Genomic DNA, 27,525 nt, shown 5'->3' on the forward strand with positions numbered 1-27,525 from the left:
GGAGGCCGGACACGCGGTTCCCTGGCCGGCCAGGACCAACTTTTTCGCCCCCCCCCTCCCGCGCCCGCTGCCCCGCTGCAGCAGACGGAGCGGCGCTCCCTCCGGTCGGTAGACGGCACCAAGCCCGGGATGAGCCGCACCTCGGTCTCACTCCGGTCCCGGCGCTCGAACGCCGCACCTCCGGCTTCCTCGGTCGAGAGGCGCACGTCGGGCTTCTCTAAAGGCTGGAGCGATCCCGCGGAGATCCCCGATGCTTCGGGGGGGGGGAGGGAGAGCGCTGGGGTTACGCAGTTTTGCCAGCTGCGAGGACCGGAACCCTGTGGAGCTTTTTGGGTCCCGCCCGCTGCCTCCCCCCCCGGAGCCGTCTTGGGGGGGCGCCGCGCTCTGCAGTTCGGCCGGACCGGAGCAAGGGCGGCGGGGGGGGGGGCTCTGGCGGAGCAGAGGGGGCTGGGTGGCCCCTGCGCAACTACCGCAGTGGGGAAATGACTCAGCCGGCCCCGGGGAGGGAGGGGAGGCGGGGCGGGGGCGCCGGAGTGGGGCCCGGGGGCGCGCGGCCTGCCAGGGCCCGGGTTCCAAGGAAGCTGCGTAGAGTTGCGGCGTCCAGAAAGCAAAACTTTCTGCCGTGTCATCCTGAGGCGGCAAAGGCCGAGCCAGCGCCGTCGGCTGCCCGGGAGCCCTGGCGGGGCTGGGCTGGAGAGGGCAAGGCGCCCGTCAGAGGGCCGCCTCCCCGCCCTGCCTGTCACCCTCGGCCGCCTCGCTTTGCCCAGTCACCGTCCCCTGCGGGCGTTCAGCGCCCCGTTTGGCGAGGGCAGAGCGGAGAAGCGCCCCGAGGCGGAGAGGGAAGCCGCGGCCGCCCAGCCGGGAGCTCCTGCGGGAGAGCCGGGAGCCGCGCGGGCGTTGCACAAAGGGCAACCGGCCCACGTGCGCCACAGGGCGGACCGCCTCGGCCACGCCCCGGTCTGGAATCGCCGCCAGCAACGGCGCCGCCCCCCCTCCGGGCGAGCCGAGGCCGCCCGGCCGCGCGGAAGGAGCCCCCGCCATTGGCCGGGAGGGCGCGAGGGGGCGGGTCCCGGGGCCCCCGCCGAGCGCCTCCCCCCGTCTGGCCGGCGAACCAGCGAGCGCGCGGGGGCCGCTCGGGCCAATGAGCGGGGCGCTAGGACCCGGGGGGAGCGCGGGCCCGACTGCAGCGCCGCGGCTGCCTTATAAATTCCCCCAAAATGCGGCGGAGCTCTTTTCTGCCGCCGCCGCCGCCGCCTCGCCTGCCCGCCCGCCCGCCGCCCCCGCGCCAGCCCCGCCGCCGCTCCCGCCGCGGTCCTTCTGCAGCGCCCGCGCTCCGCCCGCGGCCCGTTTGCATGAATTGTCCGCCCGCCGAGATGGTTTGCGAGACCAAGATCGTGGCGGACGAGCGCGAGTCGCTCGGCGGGGCCGCCGCCAAGGAGAGCCGCCTGCTGGCCGCCCCCGCCGCTGCCGCCGCCGCGCAGATGTGGCCGCCCGGGGCCGCCGCCGCCGCCGCCGCCGCGTCCGGGGCCGGTCCGGGGGAGAGGGCGTCGGCGGCGGGGGCGGCGGGGCTGGGCATCCGGCCCTTCCACCCGGCGGAGAGCGAGGCGGTGCGGCGCATCTTCTACGAGGGCATCCTGGAGCGCATCCCCAACACCGCCTTCCGCGGCCTCAAGGACCAGCCGCTGGCCCAGCTGCTCTACGCCGCCGTGGCCGGTGAGTGGGCCGGGCGGGGGCGGCGGCGGGCCGGGACGGCGCTGGGGGCGCCCGCCGGGAAAGCGCCGAGGCCGGGCCGGTCGGCTGGTGGGGGGCGCGGCGCCGCGGGGTCCTCCGGGGCTGCCTCCGCCTCGCCCGCTCAGCCCCCGGCGCCTCTCTGGCGGACGAGCCCGGGAAGACTTCGCACTGCGGCGGGCGGGCGGCCCGGGCGAGGTTTGGAAGGCGGAGCCGCCGGCGGGGCTCCACGTGCCGGTCGGGGACAAGGCGGCCTGGCTGGCGCGGGGCGGGGCGCGACAGGCGGGCGGGAGGGAGGCAGGCGGGCGGTCGGCGCCGGGTCGGTGGGCGAGCGACCTCCGGGCCGGCGGCGAGGACGGCTGGTCCGGCGCCGGGGGGCTCCTCTGGCCGAGCAGTTGCGGCGCCCGGCCGGCTTTCCCCGCCGCCTCCCGCCTCGGCGCGGCAAGGCCGGAGCGGGGCCGTCGGGCTCAGCACCCTGGACAGCGGCGGAGCGGAGCGGGCGGGCGCAGGCGCATTGGCCGGGCCGGCTGGGGAAGGAAGGCCGGAGCCGGAGTTGCCGTGGTTGACTAGCCCCGATTCACCGCAGAGGCGGATTCAGGGAGGCGGAAGCTCTCCCGGCTGCGGTGAAGGCGCCTCCGGGCGTTCAACTTCGGCAACTTCAGGACTCGTGGACTCCAACTTCCAGAATTCCCCAGCCAGCCGGAAGTCTTGAAGTCGCCAAGGCTGGACCCCCCGGCGGAGCATCGCTTCTCAAGCTCAGCCAGCTCAGGACGGGCGGGAGCGGAAGGTCAACCGTCTCCCACTCGCGGAGGTTGAGAAACGATGCTCTGGAGCCCAGCGGAGCTTATGCCGGAGAAGTTGACATTGTGCCGGAAGCCCCAGTCGAACCGTGCTGCCAGTCATAAACGCTTGGACCGATGCACGTTACTTAATGGGCAGGGAAAGATTGTGAATGGTTACCAGTTTAAAAATTATATGTGGGTGGTACGGTTTGTTGACGTAGTGCAATGTTTCCCAAACTTGACCATTTTAAGGCATGTGGACTTCAACTCCCAGAATTCCACAGCCAGCATTGCTGGCTGTGGAATTCTGGGAGTTGAAGTCCTCATGCCTTAAAATGGTCAAGTTTGGGAAACACTGACGTAGTGCATCGTCTGTGTGCTACTTCAGGGTCCCGTGAAGTGAAGTAAAGTCTTCGCACTTCAGAAAGTCCAAGATTTTATCTAGCTTCGTTTTATTATTTATTATCAGGACAGTTTTCCGTGCGTTCTGCTAACAGGTAGCAAGTAAATTATGTAGGGATTTGGCACGGGTCCTCCATTTCAAGAAAAGGAAAAGAAATTAAAAATGAACTTTTTTATTTTGTTTTCTTAAGCAACAGAGTTTGCAGGCCAGAAGGGTACGTAGTACTCCAGAGCAGTGGTTCTCAACCTTTCTAAGGCCGCGACCCCATAATACAGTTCCCCATGTTGTGGTGACCCCCAACCACTTATACATCACCGGGTGCCAGGGGCGTGGCCAAAGAAAAGGGGGAAAAAATGGCGGACAGCCTTGTTTGGCGACCCCCGTGAAATGGTCGTTCGACCCCAAATGGGGTCCCGACCCACAGGTTGAGAACCACTGCTCCAGAGGGTTTTTTCTGAAATAAATGACATTTGAAGGAAAGAGCCAGAACTCTCAAATATTGTCCTGAACTCTTTTTGTAACTTTAGCATAAGTGAGTGAACTGTTTAAAGTAATCGGTTAAAGATCTTAGAAGGTTACGGAGCTTGTGCAAACGGTTTAAAATGGATTCCACCAGGATGGAAAGAAGTAGCCGCAGCTACATGAAGCTTCTGTGCAGCAGCTTTGAAGTCCTCCTTCTGGGCAAGTCAGTCCCCTGTGCTAACCCTAAGAAAGATGCCCAGGAGAGGTTTGGGTTGATGATCAAAATAGCCATGCTGAGCCTTCACGCTTTGGGTTGGCTTTGTAGCCATAGAAAGGGAAGTCTGCATTGGTGCCAACGTGGAATGATAAAAAATCACTAAGCAACAAGCCGCTTATCAGCCAGAATTGAAGATTTCTTCGCTAAATCTAGATGCTGTGGTTGTGATGGTCATTAAATTAAATGGTTGATTGGAGGCAGAATTCATGGATGATAAAAGGATAAAGAAAAGGGTATTCTCTATTTCAAATAAGTATTTTGCACTTCGGCAGCAAGCCACACTGTTCGTGTAGGAACGTTGTTTGGGGATGTTTTTGTTACAAGAGGGATAGGTTTCCTAGCTTGTTCTTGAGCTCAAGCCTGGGTTCTTGAGAAGGGTGTTTTTGGACTTTCCCTTGGCAGAGTCTCTGTTTTGAGGATCTGTTCTGCTTTCCTTCCGCCTCTTCAAATGAATTGGCAAGCCAAACAACTGTGAGGCACCCCAAAGGCTGTTTGGCTAAGAAGGTCTAATTAAGTTTCAGCAACAGTTGCTGCATGACTGCTCTGATTCGGAGCTGGGCTCTCTGTTTTGGATTTGAATGGAACCTTGTCCTGTTGGGGCTGCTTGGATTTTGTGATTCTGTTATTGCCGTTTTAACTATCCATCTACACCTACCTAGAGTATATGGAAGCAGGTACCAAACAAGCCCCTTGTAATAAATGATTATATAAATAATTTCCCCCTGAATTAGTCCACTTCGCTGCGTTCCTCACAGGCAAACTGCCACAACGCCTCTGCTTTACACAAAGCCCCTCTTCTCTGCAAAATTTAACCTGATCAAGAGAGATAGAAGGGGCTTTACAGCCACTAAAAGACAGACTTAAAAACCAATCAGGGATAAAATAAACATTATAATGCCAAATGAACTGACCTTTGGAAATTCACTGAATTTCTGTCATAGCAAACCGAGCAAGTTTTATAATGAATCTGTCCAAATGCGGCTTGCAGCTTATTTAACCAGCTACTGTGTGGCTGTGATGCAGCAGAATGAGCTTCACACTTTTGTGTCTATCTAGACTGGGTTGTTAAAGAGAATGTTTGCATACACAGGCCAGTTTTGCAGAGTATACTGCAAGGTAAATAATTAGGATTCATTCTGATGGATGTTAGCAGCTGGTTGCATGATTGGCAGTTTCAGAATTTTATTTTGACCAGTTTCCTAATACGAAACGCTGCTGGTGCCAGCCTTCTCCACTGTCTGCATATATATGCCTGCGCTGATACTCAAAGAACGATCTGGGCTTTTTAGAAAATTAACTCAAAATGAGCATTGACATTCTTGAAAGGGCGGGCATGTATTATATAGACATACACAGCAGCAGCAGAAGGAAGTGCTGACAAGGATGATGCAGTGAAAAAAAAGCTGAAGAATAGAATGAAGATTACAGGGAAAAAAACTTTTCTGCATTACCAGGAAAAATAGGAACTATGAGAGAAACAGAGGACATTTGGATTGATCAATTTAGACAGGGAGGTTTTAGTTTTGCTGCTGGAGTGTTAAGAAGGTGATGATGTACCAGTTTCAAATACTTTAATGACTTTGGGCCTTTTGGCTGTAAATAAAATTTATTTCAGTCACTTTTGAAATAAAATACTTTAATGCAGCTGGCTGAGGAATTCTGGGAGTTGAAGTCCATAGAACTTAAAGTTAGTGAGGTTGAGATACTTTATTTTTATTGTTTTGATTTAAGAAATATTTTTGCTTTTAGACAGAATTTAATTTTTTTTTAAAAAGCCTTGGTTGCTTAGATTACTATAAGGGGGATTATGAATGAAGCCAAAGGCCCATATTATCCAATATTTTGTGTTACCAATGGCCAGTCAGATACATTTAGGTGGGCTAAGCTTATTTATTAGCTTAGATTGTCTTGCAGGAGCTCAAGATGGTAACTTCTGTTGTTGTTGTTGTTTAAAAAATCACAAGTTCTGTGAAGTAGTTGAGGCTGAGACCTTGTGATTTCTCCAAAATCATCCAGTGAGCCTCCATTGGTGATCCAGTTTCAGTCTGAATTTCCCCAGTCCTAGCCAGCTCTTTAACCAATAGGCCTGGCTGCCTCTTTCACAGTGTCCTGGTTGTGGTTCAGGAGATTAGCAGGGACCGAAATCCCAAAGTTCCAGAAATTTAACCAGTTACAGGTTAGTCCACAACTTGCAACAGTTCCAGTTACAAAGTTAAAAGTTTCACACTTATGACGGTTGCAGCATCCCCAGGGTCACGTGAACAAGATTCAGACGCTTGGCCACCGACTCACATTTACGATGGCTGCAGCATCCCAGAGTCACGGGATCCCCTTTTGCGACCTTCGGACATGCAAATCCCACGGGGGAAGCCAGATTCACTTAACAACTGCGTTACTAACTTAAAACAACTGCAGTGATTCATTTAACAACCGTCTCACTTGGCAACAGGAATTTTGGGGCTCAATGGTGGTGATAAGTTGAGGACTATCTATATTTGGCTGGCATCTGGCAGTTGACCATATCTTGCGTGTGTAGGAAATACGTCTTTTAATGATAATCAGTCCGGAATCTCGCCAGGTTTACTTTTAATGGACCCCTTTGAATTTAGCAGCGCCTGAGAAGAAAAACATGACTCCGTCCACTCCTTCGCTATTGTCCCTACTTGGTGTATTTTGAACCCGCCCCTCACACGCCCTCCCCCCTTGCTCCCGAGGGCTAAAGACTTCCCTTTTTGTAGCGCTGCTCTGCCCCATAAGCCCCCGTTTTTGGGCTTTCTGGCACGGACTTCGTAGGTGGAGACGGGGCTGGAGACGAGGGTTAACCTTGTTTCTCTGCCCTTGCATACTTTGCCTGCGACACCACAACCCAAGCGTGAAAGGACACGGCTTGAATCGCAACTGATGTTTCGGCGGTTTGGCCTTGATTTGGCTGGGAATGAGGGCTTATGCTCTGGTAAGATCTGGAGCTCTAAAACTGCTCCCATCGTTGCTGAAGGCGGGTCGGACTGGCACAAGGTGGAGAACATCCTCCATTAAAGCAGCCTTGGGTGGAAAACAATGTTTGTAAGGAGCTTTGAGTTCTGATGTTGTGTTTCTTGGCTGAGGTAGGGTTGTGAACCTGGTCCTGATCTTCGCCTTTGCTGTGTAACTAATCTCTTTATTCGGTGGTTCTGCTCTGCTATTTTAAACTCCGTACCGAATTATGCTTGGGAGTTCTTCCTGCTGACTGTGTGTTTATCTGGTGCTCCTTTTTTATTTGGACTTTTTGGTGCTTTCTTGCTCTTCTCTCTTTCAGCAGAGGTCTCCTCCTTAGATGCCCAGGTGTCTCTGCTCCATTTTACACTTGTTGCTTCCCCTAGACCCGGCTGACTTAAGGATACACGCTCGGTTGCCTTCAGAATTCCTGACCTGAGCTGCCTACGCAGCCTGGGGAGCCACGCCACCCGTTTGAGCAAACCGTTTCAAGGCTGGCCCACACACAGTGGCTTCCGGCTGGAGATGCTGGTGACTTCCGGTTGGTAACTAAAACGCAACTGGAATGAGGGACACTGAGCCACTACAGGGATAATCTGATGGTTGGTCTTTTTTTAAAATATAGACAATTCCGTCTGGTCTAAATGTTTCTGCAGACTTGAAATAATTCATGACTGAAGTGTTCCTGGATGTACTGAACTAATTTTTCATAATTAATTTTGATAATATGTTGATGTGGTCAAGGGAATGAGGAAGGAGGGTCCAGAAAGATTTGGATGGGCAGTTTGGAAGGGTATGCTATATGGGAACATTGGTGGAGGGAGGAAGGAAGGAAGGAAGGAAGGAAGGAAGGAAGGAAGGAAGGAAGGAAGGAAGGAAGGAAGGACGGTGTGGTCTGATAACACGTAGAGACATAAGCAACAGCTAAGGAGAGGGACAAAAACATGGAAAGACAAGGTGCTGGTGGACCAGTAGGGTAGGCCACAGTGGGACTGGCTGAGAAAAGGATAGAGGAGGTCTATCCTATCCAACCTGGCATGGCTGATCCAATCTAGAGTTTAACCTAAACTGGGAATAATTAATCAAAGGGTCAGCATGTTGGCATGTAAGTGTGAACTTTAATTTGAAATGAAATGGTTCCAGGAGAGAAAGAAAGTTGTAAACTCATAGAAAGGTAGGGCACTCTGGGTTCATAATCCACCAGATTAGAGTTTGTTCTGGGTAAAGTTAATTTATCTTGGAAATGATATGCTTAGTTTTCTGTGGCTGCCTTTTTACTAGATTTTTTGGGTAACAACTACAATGATCAAAGCAACTTCTAAACTAATTTTGTGGGTAACAGTTTTCTGGCCATTTCTTGGTAGGATATACCCTATATACCCTAGGGCACGGGTAGGCAACCTCAGCTCTTTTATGACTCATGGACTTCAACTCCCAGAATTCTTGAGTCAGCTATGTACCATACTGACATTAAAGTTTAGTGACTGTAACACACTTTGTGTAAAAAGACGGGAAATTCTATGAAACGGAATACTGATGGCACCATCACAAACAGTCCCCGTAAGAAGAGGGGGGAAATGGAAGAAACTTAAAGAGGCCAGGGTGGATCCAGGCCAAGTTCACTAAAATAATAAGAGAGAAAAAGGACACAGAGAGGAAATGGATGGAAAATAGCAAAACCACATCAATAATTCAGGATGGGCTCCAGAAACGGTAGGAACTCTGTCAGAAAGGGTAAAGCTCAGAATAAGCTGAGATTTGCCAGAGATGCAAAAATAACAAAAAAAAAAATGTTCTTTGGAAATAAAAAACAAAGCCAAAGAGAGAATAGTGAAAGTTAAGGGTGATGGTGAAAAATTCTAGCTCTGACCTTCTCTCAGAAGGAAAATAGAACTATAGCTGATAATGGCATGGAGGGAGGGAAGGAAGGAAGTGCAGCCTAGGACAGACAAGAAGAAAGTAAGAGGGATTTAGCTAGTTTAAATGACTTCAAGTCAATTCAAGTCATAGAAGCAACTTGGATGGAAACTCATCAAGGAGAGAAGCAGCCTGGAACAAAGGAGGAATTTCCTGACTGTTAGAACAATTAACCAGTGGAACAACCTGCCTCCAGAAGCGGTGAATGCTCCAACGCTGGAAGCTTTTAAGAAGAGACTGGACAGCCATTTGTCTGAAATGGAATAGGGTTTCCTGCCTGAGCAGGGGGCTGGACTAGATGACCTCCAAAGTCCCCTCCAACTCTGTTTTTCTATTCTGTTCTTGTCTGTTCCGTTCTATTCTATTCTATTCTATTCTATTCCTATTCTATTCTATTCTATTCTACATTCTACTCTGCATTCTACTCTGCATTCTACTCTATTCTTCTCGTTCTCTACTCTACTCTATTTTACTCCACCCCATTCCATTCCATTCCATTATGTCTCCTGGCCCAGATGGATTACATCGTCAAGTACTGAAGAAACAGAGGCGACCATGGAATATTTTAAGCAATCTTCAAAAACCCCGGGAGGCCTGGAGAGGTTCTCAAAGGACAGCAGAGAGCAAATGTCACCCCCCATCGTCAAAAGAAGAAAGAGGGATCCTGGCAACTCCTCCGTGTTGATCTCAGGCAAGATCTTGGAACAGATTATCAAGCAGCAGGCTTGTGAATGCTTGGATAAGTATGCTAGAAATAACAGGAGCCAGCATGGATCTGTTGCCAAGAAATTGTTGGGGGGAAATAGAACGTGGACCACCACCGGATTCTGTCCTTAGCTTTGTTTCAACATTTCCATTAATGACTTACACGAGAAAATTGCTTTAAAAAGTTTGCAGATAACACAACGTTGGAAGAGGAGGTTAATACTTTACAGGAAGAAGATTGAAAAAGATCTGGGCAGGATGGAACAAGAGGCCGAAATAAATAGGATGAGATTGAAGAAAGAAGAAATGTAAGATTCTGAGTAGGGAAGTGTCAGGCTGAAGTGTAAGATGGGGGAGACTCTTGAAAGAGACCTGGGTGGCCGTGGTGACCATATGAAATATAAACATAACATGTCAAATCCCACCCTGGGTCTGGATACGGGAACATCCCGTCTTGATCACAGGGAGTAATTATCTAGTCTTCTCTGGTCCCTTCAAAAAGGGCAGGGACAAATGTGGAGGAAGTTAGAGGAAGGTTATCAGGATGGTGCAGAGTCTGGAAGCTTTCCAGTATCTCAGGGGCTGCCCCAAAGAAGAGGGAGTCAAGCTCTTCTCCAAAGCCCCTGAAGGCAGGAGAAGAAGCAACGGATGGAAACTAACCAAGGAGAGAAGCAACCTAGAACTAAGGAGAAACTTTCTGACAGAACAATTAACCAGTGGAACAACCTGCCTCCAGAAGCAGTGAATGATCCAACACTGGAAGTTTTTAAGAAGAGACTGGACAGCCATTTGTCCAAAATGGTATAGGGTTTCCTGCCTGAGCAGGGGGTTGGACTACATGACCTTCAAGGTCCCTTCCAGCTGTGTTCTGATTGATTGATACACTCGTGGACAGGGGTGGGCAACCTTGGCTCTTTTATGACTCGTGGACTTCAACTCCCAGAATTCCTGAGCCAGCATGGGGGAACTATGGCCCCCTCATGACTTGCGGACTTCAACTCCCAGAATTCCTCAGCCAGCATGGGGGAACTATGGCCCCCTCATGACTCGTGGACTTCAACTCCCAGAATTCCTCAGCGAGCATGGGGGAACTATGGCCCCCTCATGACTTGTGGACTTCAACTCCCAGAATTCCTGAGCCAGCCTGGCTCAGCTTGGAAACCTCTCCCTTTCCCCTCAGCATGGCTGGCTGAGGAATTCTGGGAGTCGAAGTCCATGAGTCATAAAAGAGCCAAGATTGCCTATTCCTGATGGTCTGTTTGTCTGTCTGTCTACTCCTGCGCTAGCAGGACAGGCTGTTCCGTATCAGTTCCCGTCTTCAAGCAGAGGCTGCAGGACCCTCTGTCAGAGATGCTCAAGTGGGACCCTCTCTGAACACCGAGTGGTTCTGGATGGCCTCTGAGGTCCGGAATTCTAGGACTTTGTGGGTCACTCAGCAGCCCTCAGAAACTGCAGCTGTCACAAACGGAGCAAGTGGACGTGGCTGGGACTCGTTTTGTGGAAGCGTCTAAGACTCTTTGACATCAGGTCTTCTAATTGCTTGTCCCTCTCAAAGTGTCGTTTATCATCAGGACATGCAGGGCCATCTCTTTCTCTCCCAAATAATCCTGCCCCATCGATGGAGATCTTTGGGCAATCCTTCCAGAAAAGTCCCCCAAAATGGAAAAAGACATTCTCAGACATTCAATTTTTGGATCTTCCCAAAGATTTATATGTTTTTTTTCCTTGTTCTTTTGACAGCCATTAATATCTCATCTCAATGCACTTTTGCTTGGCGGATTAGTTCTACTTATTCTGTTTTACAGAGATTACCTTAAAAATGCCCTTAAAAGTTAGACTTTATTATAGCACCTTTGTTTCCCTTTGTTGCTGTCTTGGGTGGCTCAGATTTTTGACTCCTGTTGAAATTGGTTGGTTTTGAGGAATGGCTGCTTTAGGGCAATAAACGCTGATACCTCAGGCTGAAGTTGATGATAACTGAGGTCCTATAATTGACTATGATTATGGGGTTTTTAAATGGCTACTATATTATCTTGTCTTCGAGGTGCTTTGTTGTTTTGGGGGGTGTTTGGTGATTTGTAGTGGGTTTTTGTTGTTGTTAGGAAATGTGTATCTCCACATAATATGTTGCAAAATCAAGATTTGTTTTTTTAAAAAATGCATGGCATAAGTGCGTTCACAATATTCAGATATGTTCTCTGGAATTAGCAACCTCTCCTCATTTTGCAGGTAAAACAATTATTCTTTAGGAAAAATAACCAAATTTTCAGAAATATAATTCTATCTAAACCCAGCGCAGTAGTCCTTGTTTAGCAACCGTAACAGGAACTAGCAGCTCAGGGGTTAAGCAGAGTGGTCACTAAATGAAACCACGGCTGGGCTCATGACCTGACTTCAGCTTTCCTCGCTTTACAGACCTGCCAAGGCTGTACATGAGAGGTTCGGTTGCAAAATTAACTTTTTCATCATCCTTGTCCCTGCACACGGTTACTAAGTAAGGTAGTTGCTAAATGAGGACCACATGCATGATGGAACGCAATGGACCATTGGCTCAGTTTAACCAAGGAAAATTCAACACAGGAACAGCTTTTGCACTTGGACAAAAAGGCTGACTTAGCACCAATCAATCACACACACACAGAGATGCACAAAACAAAGGATCCTGAATGTTGCTAGATTTTGTGTTACATCTAGACCATATTCAATCACACATTGAATATAAATCAGCTGAGAAATACGATGTGGCTGTGAAAAAAAGGCTCCTGTAATTTATGAAGCAATTTCTTAGTTACAAGGAATAGGAGTTGTGCTTTAAGGTACATCAGCTAAGCATATTCCAGGATTACCAATAACAAATCTTGAAGCAGAACGTGGGAAAATTGTACCTTCGGATTCAAAGAAAGGAAATAACTGATGGAAAACACAACCTTTAAGAATAAAAGTTGAAAGAATTTTTATAGAGTGGAGGGAGACAGGATAGCATTCTGGAGAAATGCTATACAGGTAGGTCCTCTACTTACAATAGTTTGTTTAGTGACCATTACAGCAGCACTGAAAAAAGGGACTTTTTTTTCACTCTTACGACCGCCGCAGCATCTGCACGGTCACGTGATTCATACTCTATTTATTTATTTATTTAATTTATGAATGAATGAGACTTATATACCGCTTTAAGTGCAAGCACTCTCTAAGCGGTGTACACCAGTGAGCAATGTATATATATATTTACATTGCCCCCAGCAATCTGGGTCCTCATTTTACCTACCCCGGAAGGATGGAAGGCTGAGTCAACCTTGAGCCGGTGAGATTTGAACCGCTGACCTGCTGAACACAGTCAGCTAAAGTGGCCAGCAGTACTGCACTCTAACTGCTGCGCCACCTCGGCTCTTGGCCACTGACTTGTATTTATGACAGTTCCAGCGTCCTGGGATCGTGTGATCCCCTTTTGCGACTTTCTGACAAGCGAAGTCAGTGGGGAAGCCGGATTCACTTAATGACCAAGTTGCTAACTTCACAACTGCAGTGATTCACTTAACATCTACGGCAAGAAAAGTCGTAAAATGGGGCAAAAACAAATGTGGCGTTTAGCAACATAAATTTTTGGCCCCATTGTGGTTGTAAGTTGAGGACTACCTATAGAAGACAAAAAGGAATCTTGGAAGTAATTTTGTCTCACTTGGATCAGGGGGGGGGGGCTTCCTGTGGCGTCCCAGAGGAGGGCAGGGGCAGATGCCCTGGGTCAAAGTTACCTTCTGGGAAGCTTCCCGCAGTGACGGCAGCAGCCGAGGGAGCTGAAATCCGGCCGAAACTGGGGGACTTGAGAAGTGGCGGGACCGTCTATCCTTCCCTGGCGGCTGCTTCATGGGAGCTGCTCCATAACAAGCGATTTGTAAATCTTGTGACACGGAACCTCAGACAATTGCTCTTAGCAAAATTCTGTTGGCGATGAATCGATTTGATATGCGCCCTTTAATGATTGAATGCCTAAAAAACTTCCTTTTCAGCACTGGAAAGATAAATGAAAAATAGAAGAAAATTCTAAATGCATTCCCAGCTGCATTATGTCATCAAAAAATCGAGATAGATACGTATATTTCTGCTGCTTTATAGATCTTATACTAAAGATTTTGATGGTCCCAATAAAGTAGTGCAGACCAGATACCAAGAAACAGGATTAAATGTTGTGTGTTAATTTGAATTTTGTCACGGTTCTATTTTGGATGATGTTAAGCTTCGTTTGATAACAGAGAGAGCGGTCACTTCCTCCAGTTCCCTCCATGGCAGAGGCCCCCAACCTTTGGGGCACCAGGACCGGTTCCGTGGGGAGGGGTTTTTCTGCGGACCGGAGGGGGGACGTGGTTTTGCGTGCTGCCTGCATCCCATGGATGGATGGGGCTTCGCTTGTTTGTGCAAACCGGTTGCTGGCATGACACAGACCGGTACTGGTCCACGGAGCGGGGGTTGGGGACTCCTGCACTATGGCATGGGCCACCCCCAACACCAAGACACATTAGTAGTTGACAATGCAGAAATCTCAATAAACATCTTACTGGAGTGAGTGAAGGGCAGGTAGGTCTCTGAGCACAGATCAGATCCAGAATAGTCATTTTTCACTGCTGGCTGCAGACATTGAAATATTTGGTTCTTTTAAAAAAAAGAGGTCAGATCTTAATATGGGCAGTCTTCCACTACAAACCCAACTGAGCCCAAATTTTCTGTTGTTCAGTGAGACATTTGTTAAGTGACATTTGCTCCAATTTATGACCCTTTCTTGCTGTAGTTGTTAAGTGAATCACTGCAGTTGTTAAGTTAGTAACACGGTTTTTAAGTGAATCTGGCTTGACTTTGCTTGTCAGAAAATCTCAAAAGGGGATCACGTGACCCCCCCCCCGGGATGCTGCAACCATCGTAAATGTGAGCCAGTTGCCTAGCATCCCAATTTTGATCACGTGACCGTGGGGATGCTGCAACGGTCATTAAATGAGAAAACGGTCATTAGTCACTTTGGAACTTTGAGTGGTCACTAAACGAACGGCTGTAAATGGTGGACTAACCTGCATATTTATTATTAGCCAAAGAAAGACAGAAAGGAATGTAGACTGTGTTGCGTAAGCAACCTTCATGCAGTGGGTACGAATCAAGTAAACAGGTGTGTGGTTTTGGGGTCTGTGTTCCAAAATCGACGCTGCTACATTCTCTTTTCTGACAGGTGTCGTTTATTTCTCTCCCTTGTCTCCATAGTTATATGCTTTGTTGTGACCAAGTCCTTGCTGGTGACCTGCTGCTTGCCCGTCTTTCTGATGGGCCTGAGGTACTACTTCAGTAGGAAAGTTATCCTCAACTATCTCGAATGCGCCCTGAATACGGACATGTCTGACATTGAGCAATATTACATGAAATCCCCAGGTGAGTGACAAGAGCTCTGAAGGGGCTGACCAGCCATCCCATAAGCGGTGAATAATGTAACATCTGCCCTTGTGTCCTCCTGACAGGCAGAGGACAGGAGGGTCCGTCGTGTCTCCAGAATATTGGGCTTATTGGCTTTCTGCGCAAACCTTTGCCTTTACATGTAAACAGTGGAAAAATATTCTGCCGTTTTTTAAACGCTGGTGCTCGAGTTTACATGCAAGCATTGAGAGTTGCATCTTAGCAAATCTCCTTGGTTTCCACTTTCACTGTATTAAGCGTGTAATGCTACAGGCGATCCAGTCAACGGGACTTTACTTGGTTTTCCTGTAAAAAATCTCCTGTATATCTTAAGTATTGTAGCAAAAAGAAAAAAGAAATCTGGGTAAAGATTTAGAGATTGTATTATTGAAGATACTGGGTACCTATACAAAAAAAAACCCTGAACCAATTGGTTTGTACATATTTCAAAAACCGTACGAATTCGGGATATGTGGAATATGCGTTTGTAAAGTGGAAAGGAAAGTCTTGGTCCAACTGGGTTCAATCCCTGGTAATTACATGGGCACCACGTAGCTATCTTGGCAAGACGTGGTCGGCCATTGAGGAGGGTCCATAGCTGCCTTCTTCTGAGATCTTTTATCCAACTCCAGATGAACCTTGAACTTTGGGTTGACCCCTGCCCAAGCCTCAACCTTGTCTGGCCTTTCTCAGCATTCTCAAGACCATAAATTTGTACAACAGATCTGTCACTCTAATTTATTGAGAGGGGTGTGTTTGTGTGGTTTGTGCGTGTGTATTTTAAAATACCTTGTCAAAATAGAGCACTTGGTACTTATATTTATATATTTATTTGATTTTTATCCCACCTTTATGATTTTATAAGTAACTCAGGTTGGCAAACATACCAATGTTCCTTCCTCTTCATGTTTTCCCCACAACGACAACCCTGTGAGGTAGGCTTGGGCTGAGAGACCATGACTGCCCCGGAGTCACCCAGCATGGCTAAGGCGGGACTAGAACTCAAAATCTCTGGGTTTCTCGGCCAGCAACTTAACTACGATACTGTATTTTACTCTGTCTCAGAGAAAAAAAAATACAGTAAATTTTTTCTGTATGATCTCTCTGCTTATATATATATATATTGCCCTTGTAGTCCATTGGTGAAGCGTTTTGTGTACCCCCAAAGTGTTCTTCTAATCAGTTCTTTGTCTGTATAGGGTTTCTCTCTTTAAAAAAAAAAGTGGTGTAAGTGTTGTCTTTCATCTTGAAATCTAGGAATATTGTTCAAGTGATTTGTGAACCAAGCTATAAGTTCAATCTATCTGAATGGAGACTGAACCGTGTCTTTCCATCTGGCAGAAGGCTGCCCCAGTTTGTGATATGTGAGTTTCATCATCACTATTCGGGTGCCTGAAAGAATGTCTGAAGGGAGGAAAGGCGTGTCCCCGAGACTGGCACTGATTTGCTGACCATGTTTGTCAATGTCCGTGTCATGGTTCTGACAGATGAAACTCTTTAAAAGAACTTTGAGGCATTGTTTACCTTAAAGAAACTTTTATTTGAAAAACAAAGTATCGGCACTACATAGTTAAAGCCAAAAACTGAATTCCCCTCCCCCCCACAAAGTAGCAAAGTACAATTCACTCCTCCAATTAACAGTCATAAAGCACATTCCCCAATTAGCTTGAAGTGCGGGCTTTCTCCCCAGCCCACCAAATCCTTATCAGCTCTGGGCTCAGTGACCTTGATTCCCATGGCTGAGTTATTGTTGTTATGTCTAACTGGACTCTCATCCACATCCCCCCTCCCAGCATCATATAATTCTAAAAGTGAAAGAGAAAAGATGGCTACATTTCCATCGGTTGTCAAAGCAAGAACATCCCATGTCAGCAGCGTTGGCAGTTGGGTGAGGAAAGGGTTGATCCTTAAAATGCAACTCCTTGTCCCACAGGACCCCTCCGCCAGCAGAAGGAGCGGAGAGGGCCTCTCCCTGGCAGAGTGTGGCCAAACCTCAGTTGTGCCTAAGGGAGCTTCCCGGTCTCTTCAGAGCAGGTGTCAGTAAGAAAAAAGGGTGTTAGTAAAAGTGTGTTGCACACTTACAGAACCTACAACCCTCCTGAATTAGTGGGACGTCTCCGTTATTCCAGTTTTGAGCATCTTTTCCCTTCTCTCCATGGGTTTGAAGAAAGAATAGCACTTCAGCTCTCTGCCGTTTGGGGGGCTTTGACGTCAGAGCAGGTTATGTCAATTGGGGGGGGGGATTTCAATGTTGCTCTTTAAAGATTTCGGAGTGTGGATGTTTGTCTTGATTTAGACACATTGAAAATCTGGAGTCCCTTCAGCAGAACCTGAAGGAGGACCGAATGTGGTGGATGCAGGCTGGCGCGCTCCTGCCTGAACGGGGATTACGATGAGGCCTTGCTTGCCGCTGACTTTCGGGAACCCAGTGAAAGGTTTTTTTAAAAACATGCCTTTACAAGATTCCTTGAAACATTTTTGCTTAATGTGGTAGTGGCGAAGGAGGGGGAAATAACTTCAAGTAAACACATAAAGCAATTTAAAAACAAATCATGTTCATTGCTAACTAGGAAATAAATTCTACCAGAAGTGAAATTCCAGCTTTCGCTGCCCATGTAGTCCGTTTCTCCAGAAAATACATAACGGTCCCATGGAGCCTTCAGACAAATAGAAAGATGGCGTTCCGATTTATTTTGAATCTCTGGTTCTTTGTGTTGAGATCCATAGGTGGGACATTTCATATTTAAAATTTGTTTGTATATCCCCTGCTTAGATTGACCACAATGGTTGAAAGAAATCAGTCGAATTTACCCTGTTTTACGGGGTCCGGATCTTTTATCCCAATTACTGGATGTTTCTTACTTGTGCTTAGCTGATCAGGTGTTCATAGGCTTTTGGGACCTCTTCCCTCTATTAATATGCTTGTGTAATTTGCTTTGCTGGTTCAGAAGAAATATTTCTACATTCCAGCCTATTGGAAAGCTTTGATTGATCCATATAAAGAATATATTTGAAAGCGGGAGACCTCTGTTCAGGTTGTGAAAGTTTACAAAAATAAGATGGTTATGCCTGTGTAATTCCAAACTCTTGTGTTAGCTAGCAATAACAATCCACTTTTAATCCAGTCAGTTCCGGAGCGGTTGCTTGTAAAAAAGGGAAAAGGGAACATATTTCAGATATTTTGGGCAACTTCAGGGAAGTTTTTCTAAAGATTTCTGTAAACGGCATCTTATTTCAAGAAAATCTTTGTAATCAGAACTTCCAGTATTACAGGTAGTCGTCAAATTACAACAGTTCATTTAGTGACCGTTTTTCACACGACCGCTATGGCATGCCCAGGATCACGTGATCACAATTCAGGCGCTCAGCAACCGGCTCAGGTTTCCGACGGTCACAGTGTCCCGGTGGGTCATGTGGTGCCCTATCGTCACCTTCCGATAAGCAAAGTCGGTGGGGGAAGATGGACTCCCTTCATAGTGCAGTGATTCAGTTAACAACTACGTCAATAAAGGCTGTAAAGTGGGGCAAAACTCTGTGTAGTTTCAGAGAGTTCCCAGGCTTTGCCCCTGGGGGGGGGGTTGGGGTTTGAACCTCCCGGGAAAACACCAACTGTCCTTCTGAAATGCGTTCAGAGGCTTTGCCAAAGGGCGCAGGAAGTGCCAGAGAAGAGAATAAACAGGGTGACCTTGAAAAGCAAAACGGAGGTTTTCTCCTTTGGCTTTTGCTACCTTGGGAAACGGACTGAGTGGCCGGAGAGCCAAGGGCCTTTGCAGGACATGGAGAAGGGTGGCTTCCCCCCCCACCACCACGCCCCCTTTGTCAGCGGCAAACTTGGAACTCCTTGCAAAGTTAATTTCTGGTCCACCGAGTTTGGTTGTTCTTTCATAGCACTGCAATTAGAGTAGGAGCAGCAGAAGAGAAGGAACAAGTCCTCATTCATAGCACAATGCTTCACACACACACACACACACACACACACACACACACACTTCGCGCTGGCCCTCTTCCACAGAGAGTGGGTGAGGGGGGGAAAAAAGTGGAAAAAATATGAAAGGAAGCCATGGAGCGCCAGGGCCAAAGACTGGAAGCCGGTGGGTGCAGCTCCACACCTTATGTCCGTGTGAGTCTGGGACGCGAAAGGGTGAGATTTTGGGTACTGCTGTGATTCAGGGCCTGCCAGCTTGCAGATTTTGACCTGGAGTGGACAGACTCCCATCAAGGAGAATTTCCTCTGAAAACCAAAAGCATTTAACGAAGAGAAGGACAAGGGGGGACAGGATAGCAGTCTTCCAATATCTCAGGGGCTGCCATAAAGAAGAGGGAATCAAGCTATTCTCCAAAGCGCCTGAAGGCAGGACAAGAAGCAACGGGTGGAAACTCATCAAGGAGAGAAGCAACCTGGAAGTAAGGAGAAACTTCCTGACAGTGAGAACAATTAACCAGTGGAACAGCTTCCCACTAGAAGCTGTGGGTGTTTCATCACTGGAGGTTTTTAAGAAGAGACTGGACAGCGATTTGTCTGAAATGGTGTAGGGTTTCCTGCCTGAGCAGGGGGTTGGACTAGATGACCTCTAAGGTCCCTTCCAACTTTACTACTATTACTATTTGCTAGCATTCTAGTGCTCAGTGAACATATTGTGTGTGCCAAGTTTTATGAAGCTGAGATTTTAGTAGCCCTGAAATGTTGAGCAAAAATATTTTGTAGTTAGTCATTCCTGAAGCTACATATTTAAGTGAGAGGATGGCTGGGAAACAAATCCAAGGTGTGAAATTTTAATTATGAAGCGACTTAGGGTGATGCCGTGAGATCTCTCACGTGGGAGGCACTGAGGTAAATGTACCTGTACAATTGAGCGACACCTGGGTGGGATGAAGCCTAACCTCGAAAATTTCTGGGACCCATGGAGCCTCCCTGGTTCTTCCCCCTCAGTTTTGTGTATCAAAGGGAGTGTTGAGTCATTATTTGGTTCCTTAAATTGATTTAGGGAGAGGGACAAATTGAAGCTAAGCCTGAAGTGTGACTTGTTGGTTGCTGGACTAAAGGGAAGAAGTGTGTCTTCTTTCTAACATGGGGCTGCACCACACACACACACACACACACACACACAGATGTTGCTAAGCTACAAGTCAGCGTCTGCCTCATTGTGGGCCATGTGGGCAGTTTGCCGAGGGTCACACACGGCCCAAAGCAGCTGGTCTTTAAGCATATCTCATGCCCTGCAAGGCACAGTTTACTTACAAAGCAAGGCAGACGTGAATGAGCTTAGGGGGGGGGGGAGGCTGGAGAAATGTCTAGATGGAATTGTGGCTGTCTCACAATCCCTTGGCACACAGACAGACAAACCCTCCCTTCCTGTCTGCGTTGAGGACTGAGCCCTGTGTTGCTCTCTTGAGCGTGCTGGACTTTGCTGACACAATGCAGACTTTGCTGACACAATGAGTAGGTGTAGGTTGCTTTCAACAAATTATCAGACACTTCGATTACTATTTTAAAAATGCAACTTAGACAACTCGGTCTTAGCAGGCATTTTTGTGCTCAACAAGAAGCGTTGAGAAGTTGATAACTATTTTCAAGCGAATCCAGAGATCTTGCAAAGGGAGGGAAAAGAAAGAAACATTAGGTGTGATGGGGGGGGAGTTAAAAATGGAAAGCGAGGCGGTCTGGAGGCTTCCTCGCAAATCTTGAGAACGAGGCGGGATGTCTGCACAACAGAAGCCTCTTTGGGAGGGCCTGGAGCCTCGCAGTGCCACCTAACACAATGCAAACCCAGAGTAGTGGGAGTGATGACAGAATAAGAGATAAGGGAGTGGGTGAGCAGAGGCGGGGGGGGGGGGAGCTGAGGTTGATGGCAGGAATGAGAAATCAGCTCCCAGGAAAGGAGCAGAAACAGAAACCGAGAGAGCATAAATAGATGGAAGGGAGAGTGGAAGAAGAAGGAAGAGGGAGGGAGGAAGGAAGATGGGGGAAGTGCAGAAAAGAAGAAAAGCAGGGAGGGGAAGACATGAAACAGCAAGAAAAGCAAAAATGAGACCTCGAATAGAGTGACAGGTAAAGGTGAAAGAGAAATAAGTAAGGGTGGGCTCTTAATTCTAAAAAAACAATCCTCTTTTGACGGGCCTTGGAGAGCTAATTCTGTTCCTGCTGCTGATCAGCTCTGCCAGGGGTCTCCAACCTTAGCAATGTTATGGCATGCTGTCAGGGGAATTCTGGGAATTGAAGTCCATGAGTCATAAAAGAGCTGAGGCTGCCTACCCCTGGCCTAAGCTGTCAATGGCTTGGGGACACCTTCTGCCTCACAGTTTTGATCGGAAGGGTTGGTCTGAGACCCACAGCGCTCTTGAAGCGGTCCTAGGCAACGGCCCCTTGCGTGTGGGAAGGCCGTCGCCCTTGGCCTTTCTGCCTTTTAGAGGGCTTCTTCTCCTTTGAGGCCAAACAGTTGTTGGTTGGTGCTGAAAATGGCACTTCAGCTTGAGAAGACCTCCACTCTTTCCTGCTTCTCCTTCTAAGTACCTCAAAAACCACCCTTCTCTTCCTCCTCCTCCTTCCAGGAAGAGAAGGGTGGGTTTCTCCCCTTAGCTCCCTCTCCGTGGAGAGTGGGGTGTCTTCTGCCCCCTCCCCACTCCTTCCCCTTCGGCTTCTTCTGTGGGACAGGGCAGGGCTCCCGCCGTGTCAGAACTTTCTCCTTCAGGCGATGCCCTCAATTCCTTCCTGCCTCTGGGGTGGATGGAGAGGCAGCGGGGAGGCCGTCTCCCTTCACTTCTCCCCCCTGGGGCAGGCAGTCCTTCCTCTCCCTCACTCCCAGGCCCCCTCTTCCTCGCCACCACAGGCGGCAGCAGAACTTTCCTGGGGGGTGGGGGTTCACTGGGTGGCACAAAAAGGGCGAAGGAGGGCTGTGGCTGCAGATAATGTATTGTCTCCCAGAAATGCTCCATTTTCTATTCAGCTGCGCTTTCTTCAGTGCTCAAAGACTGGAGAAGGAGGCCTAAAACCACGGCTGAGCCCAGAATTTCCGTTGCTGAGCGAGAGAGCTTTCAAGTGAATTTTGTTCCATTTTGTGACCTTCCTTGCCACAGTTGTTAACTGAATCACTGCATTCGTTAAGTTTGTCACACCGTTGTTTAGTGAATCCAGCTTCCCCCTTTGACTTTGATGGTGATCCCGGGGACTCTGTGATCGTCATAAACACAAGCCAGTGGCCAAGCGTCTGAATTCTGATCAGGTGACCCCTGGGGATGCTGCAACAGTCGCAAGTGTGAGAAATGGTTACAGGGCACCTTTTTCAATGCCACTGTAAGATGGAACAGTCACCCAATGAACTGTTGTAAGTTGGGGACCACCTGTCCATCCCACGGGATGCCAATAAGCCAGAAGGGAGAGACCCTGCCGATCAGCCATTTGGGAGCCCCAAAGACCAAGGCTCTCCTTTACTCGGTAGCAGCCGGGTTCCTTGCAGGACAGACGTAGAGCAGGAGGGCCTTTGTCCTTGGCAAAAGGATGAATGGCTGTGAATGAAGGGCAGAAGCTTATTAGAAATTTCATAGCTCGAAGCCAGTGGTGGGATTCAGTCGGTTCGCACCAGTTCGGCAGAACCGGTAGCTAAATTTTGCTGAGTTCAAAGAACTGGCTGAATGCACACTGCTTCCGGAGCTTAGAACAGCCCGCCGGAAGTGCATGGATGCCACTTCCGGAAATCTGTTCTAGGCCTTGGAGACCCAGGCCTGCATCCAATAAGAGAACCGGTTATTTAGGTATTTGAATCCCACCACTGCTCGAAGCCTATTCTCTGGACTGGACATGCTGACCCGAAGGCCCTTTTGTGACGATGTGCTGAACTCCTCTGGAGAACAATGGGCGACCGAGAGCAGCCATCCTTCCGCGAGGCTCGTTCAAAGGGAGGTTCACAGGTGACAAAACAGGAGTTCCCCCAACAATCTTCTCGGCCTTTAGCAGTGCTTGTCCCAGATTCAAAAAAATGGATCACAAAAGGATCGCCGTGTTGATCCAGACTTTTAAGTTTAAAAATTCTATGTTTCTTAAGACTGCTTGGTGATATGAAAAGTTGTTTTTATCTGGTGAACTTTATATTTATTTTGGTTTATTTAAGTGAATAATTTAGCTAATCCTCGCCATGAATTTTCCCCAGACTATGACTCAATTTGCAATGCAAAAACCAAATGAAATGCTTTTGAGGCTTGATTTAAAAACAAAAACAAAAAACAGCTACCAGCAATGAAAAAAACCCTGCCCGTCGTTAGATAACTGCTTTCTGACTGCTGCCAAAAGACTGGATGGGGCTGTCAGTTCTATTCAAGGAGAAAGAAGCGTGATTGGCAAAAACAGTTTCTCCTCTGGGAGCACCTTCAGAGGCCGGGAAAATGGACCAGCCTCTCAGTCTGAGGCTACCTAGATTTAATATAGACTTTCACATAGGTTTTAAAAAAACAAGGCTACAAATACAGCTTCACGTGGGCAAGAAAACTAACCTTCATCTAAATGTTAACCTGTGGTGTGATGCCACTAATTATTTTTTTTTTAAATCTTCCTGTGGTGTTAGACTGCATTAATTGAAGCAGTTCAGACCATGTGAACTGATAGGGATAGTCCTCAATTTACAACCATTCCTTTAATGATCATTCAAAGATGTGATGGTGCTCAAAAAAGTAACTTTAGGACCGGTTTTCCTACTTATGACCATCCCGACTCCTTCACGGTGATGAGAGATCAACACCAGCCGTGAGTTCATGATGGTTGCAGAGCCCTGGGTCTCCTCTGTTGACCTTCCCAGGGGACCTTTGACCAAGTCAGTGGGGAAAAGTCAAGTCTGTGTTCTGCTCTAAGGCTGGACTCAGAGGTGGGACAACGTGTCCTGGGCAAGTTGGCAAGTTGTCTGAAATCTCCTCCATGATCTTTTGCACCACGGAATGATTTGCATCCAATTGTTTGGTGATCTTTTTAAATTTCTTTCCAAATTCAGGGACATCTTTCATCTTTCTGAAAGCCTCAGACAGCTCCTTTGGTGTCTGGTGATACCCCACACTTCAACAATAAAGAGCAAATCACACTAAATGTCACACTAAATTTCAGTTGAACAGGTTCCTCCCAGCTCTGTCTAACCATGGGCTTTAATCAATTTTTTTTTTCATTTTCATTTCATTTCATTCCCCTCCGATCTGTTGCGCCCAGTTTCAATTTTAGGCCTTTCAGATCGTGATAACTGTAGGAATGGTGCTTACTTTTTCCACGTGAAATTGCCTGCAAATAATTAATCAGATGATCAAGTTGGTCAGTTTCTAAATCTTCACAAAGATTGGAATGCACTAGATTCAAAAATATATTGAAATATCTTCCCAATACCAAACTTTTCTCTGGACGTTTTCTAGAGCAGAAGATGTTATATCAAGGGTGACTCTGAGATCAAAGGCCCAGGAACTGTAATATTAAACTCTGTAATAAGGCTAAAGTAAATTATATGAAGTAAATGCATAAATACTGTTCTTAATCATATTTGGATATCTTGGGATTTGCGATAACTTTATAAATCTTCCCCCTATTAATGTAGCCATCTCTCAGATGTTTATAGTTTTCTCAATTCTTCCAAGTATATCTTTGAAATGGTTTCTTGTTTCTCTTAAGCAATGCTGTATATTCCTGTATGATTTTTATAAATGCATTTATTATCCAAGAGGAAAGTTCACTTTGAATTTCCTGGCATGTATTTTTAAAGACAAACAGGCATTTTACAATATTAATCAAACCAGGAAACTGGTGTTGCAGAGAGAATAAATGATCCTAATTGTTGACTGAGCATGGATTGACTTTCTTCTTAAACTGATAAGTGCTCAGAATATTAAGTATGTGGTTTTCTGCTACAGCAGGTTATCCTATAATCATGTTGATCCCCAAAAAGGAATTTAATCAATGTTTGGTGCTGCAAGACACCCAGTTTGATATACTTCTGTGGCCCTTTGACTGGGCTGACCATCAATTTTAATCTTTCACTGTTTATTTGCAAGGAGAACAGGGGGTTGGTTTGGGGTGTGGAACACGTTATTTTAATCCATGTAATATTGGCACATTTTAATCACCTACAGACTGGTGTCATAAACCAATATTGAGTTTTAAGGCTTGCAAGAAACCATTTACTTTCACTGTTTGTGGGTAAATTAGTTCTAGCCACTGACTGTCCTCCCCACATTTTGGGGTCACTGTAGGGCACAAATAGCGTTCTATATATCACAGTTATGTTGTTGCCTGGACGCTGTGCATTAATTGCATCAGATTGGTTGCGTAGAGAGACTTTCTTTATTTGCAGAGGTCATTAGCCCTGGTGGATGAGACAATAACCCCAGCAGCTCTGATAGTGGCTCCCCCCTACCCAGGCCATTGACCTCTGCCTAGCTCTGCCGCCATAACGGTCTCCTGTCCGTGGACCCTCCAGGATAACTGGCAAGTATGAAGGCTTCTCCTGCAAACCACCAGCCTCCGCCAGCTCTCCTTTGGTGAGTGCATTGTGCTATTGTGTGTTGTGTTAATGGAGCGATAGTGGGAGGCTTGACAGGAGGACAAATTTGAAGTGACAGGGCAGTTGCAAGGGAAGTGGGTGTCAGGCTGGAGTTGGGTCTAGAAGGAGGAGGAAAGAGAGGTGGGACAGAGGCAGGGTGCTGGGGCAGTGGCGACTGAAATTTGGAGTATGCTTTTTTGAATATGTACAGATTAATATTTTCTTGGTTTTTTCAGGCTCAGAAAAAATTAACAACAAGGCCTTCAGGTGCTGGAGATGAGGAGCAAGGTAGGCCGGTGTAAATGAATGTTGTTGATGGAGGGAATCTTACATCAACTGATATAGGGATGGTATCCCTCAGATATTGTCCAACATCCCTTTGAGTGGGAAAAACATGCAGCCAGAGCAGGAGAAGATCTTAGTTCTGCTTTCTCCTTCCTTCCTTCCTTCCTTCCTTCCTCCTTCCTTCCTTCCTTCCTTCCTTCCTCCCTCCCTCCCTCCCTCCTTCCTTTCCCTCCTTCCTTCTTTCCCTTCCTTCCTCCTTCCTTCCTTCCTTCCTTCCCTCCCTCCCTCCCTCCCTCCCTCCTTTCCTTCCTTCCTTCCTTCCTTCCTTCCTTCCTTCCTTCCTTCCTTCCTTCCTTCCTTCCTTCCTTCCTTCCTTTCTTTATTGAGATTTATGCTGGACTGCACGATCCAGAGGCCCATGTTTTTAAGCATCTGAGGCTAGGTAGAATCCAGATAGTATTTTTGAAGTTTCATCCTGGCACCAGGGATTTGGGGGGATGGCGTTACCTGAAGTCTCCCCCTCCGTTTTGAGGAAGAAGCCTTGCTTCTCATAGTTACAGCAGTGACCCCAAAAGCTCCTCCTGGATCACAGAAACACTATTAAGAAAGCTTTATGGGGAGACAGTATTCTTCCATCCTCATTTTGTAAGTGCGACCAGACTTGCAAAATACTTAAATGTCACGTACAAGTCTTAAAGCAATTTTTCTCAAATTCTTGAGAATTTTAAGATGGGTGGACTTCCAGACTTCAGTCTTGCTATCTGGGAAAATCTGGGAGTTGAAGTCTACCCTTCTTAAAACTGCCACGTTTGGCACACACTGTCTTAAAGAGTCACATGAACAAAACTTACTTTGGCTGAGTAAGTTATGCTATCAATTCCCTAAAAACTGGACTAAGAGCAGCATAGTGCAGTTTTTGTATAAAAGCCAAAAGGAGTTTACAAATTGCTTTCTACAACATGAGCTTAGAAATTGAAATAAGGATAAAAAATGTGAAAGAAACGTTCAGAAAAATGCATTTCGATATGGCAGCGACGACAGTATTGTGGCTTTTCCTTTCTTAATTTCCACAGAAGCAGGACTCTCAAGAAGCGATGGGACAGCCTTCGTGCCGCTGGTGGGCCAGGAATACCTGCAAAAAATGTCATTGCTCACAGGAAATGTCCAGAACGTTTATCGGAAGGCGGGACTTGCTCGCCTCAGAGGGCCGTGTCTGTCAGCCAAAAGGCAATGCACGCACGCACCATCTGCCTCTGGGGTCTTCCCCAAATGGCAGCCACTTCAGTAGTTTTGAAGTTCTTCTAATTGGCTTCCCTTTTGTACTGCAAAAATAAATGAAGTTTGTGGGGTTTTTTCCTAATGCTCCAGGCGGTGTGTGTGTTTTGTCCTGCACCCTGTTTATTGTCCCAAGTCCCCAGAAGTGGTGTGGTTAGCCTTGTCCAGCCTGGGGGGGATTCATCATTTTCTGTTTGAACCCCAATAAATGGGTTGTCAGCACCTGCAGAAAATCTTTAAGCTTCCCTACACACACACACACACACGTTGCCCATAACCCTAAGCAGGATCCAGGACCGTTGGATCCAAGAGAGATGCAATCAATCTGCCTTGTGGTGGATGAGCCCAGGTGAGGCCAGGTATCTTGGAAGCCTTCAGTTCTTCCCTTTTTGGAGCCAGAAGGGCGCAGGTAGTCTTCCATTTTATGACCACAAGGGGCGAGAACTTCCATTGCCAAGCAAAGTGGCCGTGGTTGTGCCTGACTTTACAACCTCTTTTGCCACAGTCGTCAAAAGAATCACCATGCTAGGTGATTCTCGTATCCACTAAGCGAATCTGAATTCCTGCCTGGATTGTACTTGCCAGGAGGTCACAAATGGTGATCACGTTTGTCCGCGGGATGGCACCACCGTCGTAAACACGGGGCGATGGTCAAGAGCCTGAATTTTGATCGTGTAACGAAGCTCATAAGTTATTTTTTTCAGCATTGTTGTAAGTTGGAATGGTCATTAAATGAATGGTGGTTCACTAAGTAGGAATAGAATAGGTCAGAACAGAATAGGAGTAGAG

General features: G+C 47.6%; 1 protein-coding gene and 1 long non-coding RNA gene across 3 annotated transcripts in view; both read left to right on the forward strand.

The window, feature by feature from the left end:
- The first annotated feature begins 1,276 nt into the window (after positions 1 to 1,276).
- Positions 1,277 to 27,525, forward strand: part of NAT8L (N-acetyltransferase 8 like) — a 34,146-nt gene continuing 7,897 nt past the window's right edge. The window contains exons 1-2 of the mRNA XM_039347635.1: positions 1,277 to 1,713; positions 14,489 to 14,653. Of these exons, the coding sequence (XP_039203569.1) occupies positions 1,353 to 1,713; positions 14,489 to 14,653 (526 nt within the window). The 5' untranslated portion in view covers positions 1,277 to 1,352. The remainder of the gene's footprint in view (positions 1,714 to 14,488; positions 14,654 to 27,525) is intronic.
- Positions 16,479 to 26,826, forward strand: LOC120309921. 2 transcript variants are annotated; one of them, XR_005557222.1, is made up of 4 exons: positions 16,479 to 17,109; positions 24,988 to 25,174; positions 25,413 to 25,464; positions 26,535 to 26,826. It is a non-coding gene; the product is annotated as an uncharacterized LOC120309921 (long non-coding RNA). The 2 variants fall into 2 exon arrangements; XR_005557223.1 differs by lacking the exon at positions 16,479 to 17,109 and adding an exon at positions 20,601 to 20,723.

This window comes from Crotalus tigris, unplaced genomic scaffold (assembly GCF_016545835.1).
Source record: "Crotalus tigris isolate CLP2741 ecotype Arizona unplaced genomic scaffold, ASM1654583v1 scf7180000018097.2503214, whole genome shotgun sequence".
Classification (NCBI taxonomy): domain Eukaryota; kingdom Metazoa; phylum Chordata; class Lepidosauria; order Squamata; family Viperidae; genus Crotalus; species Crotalus tigris.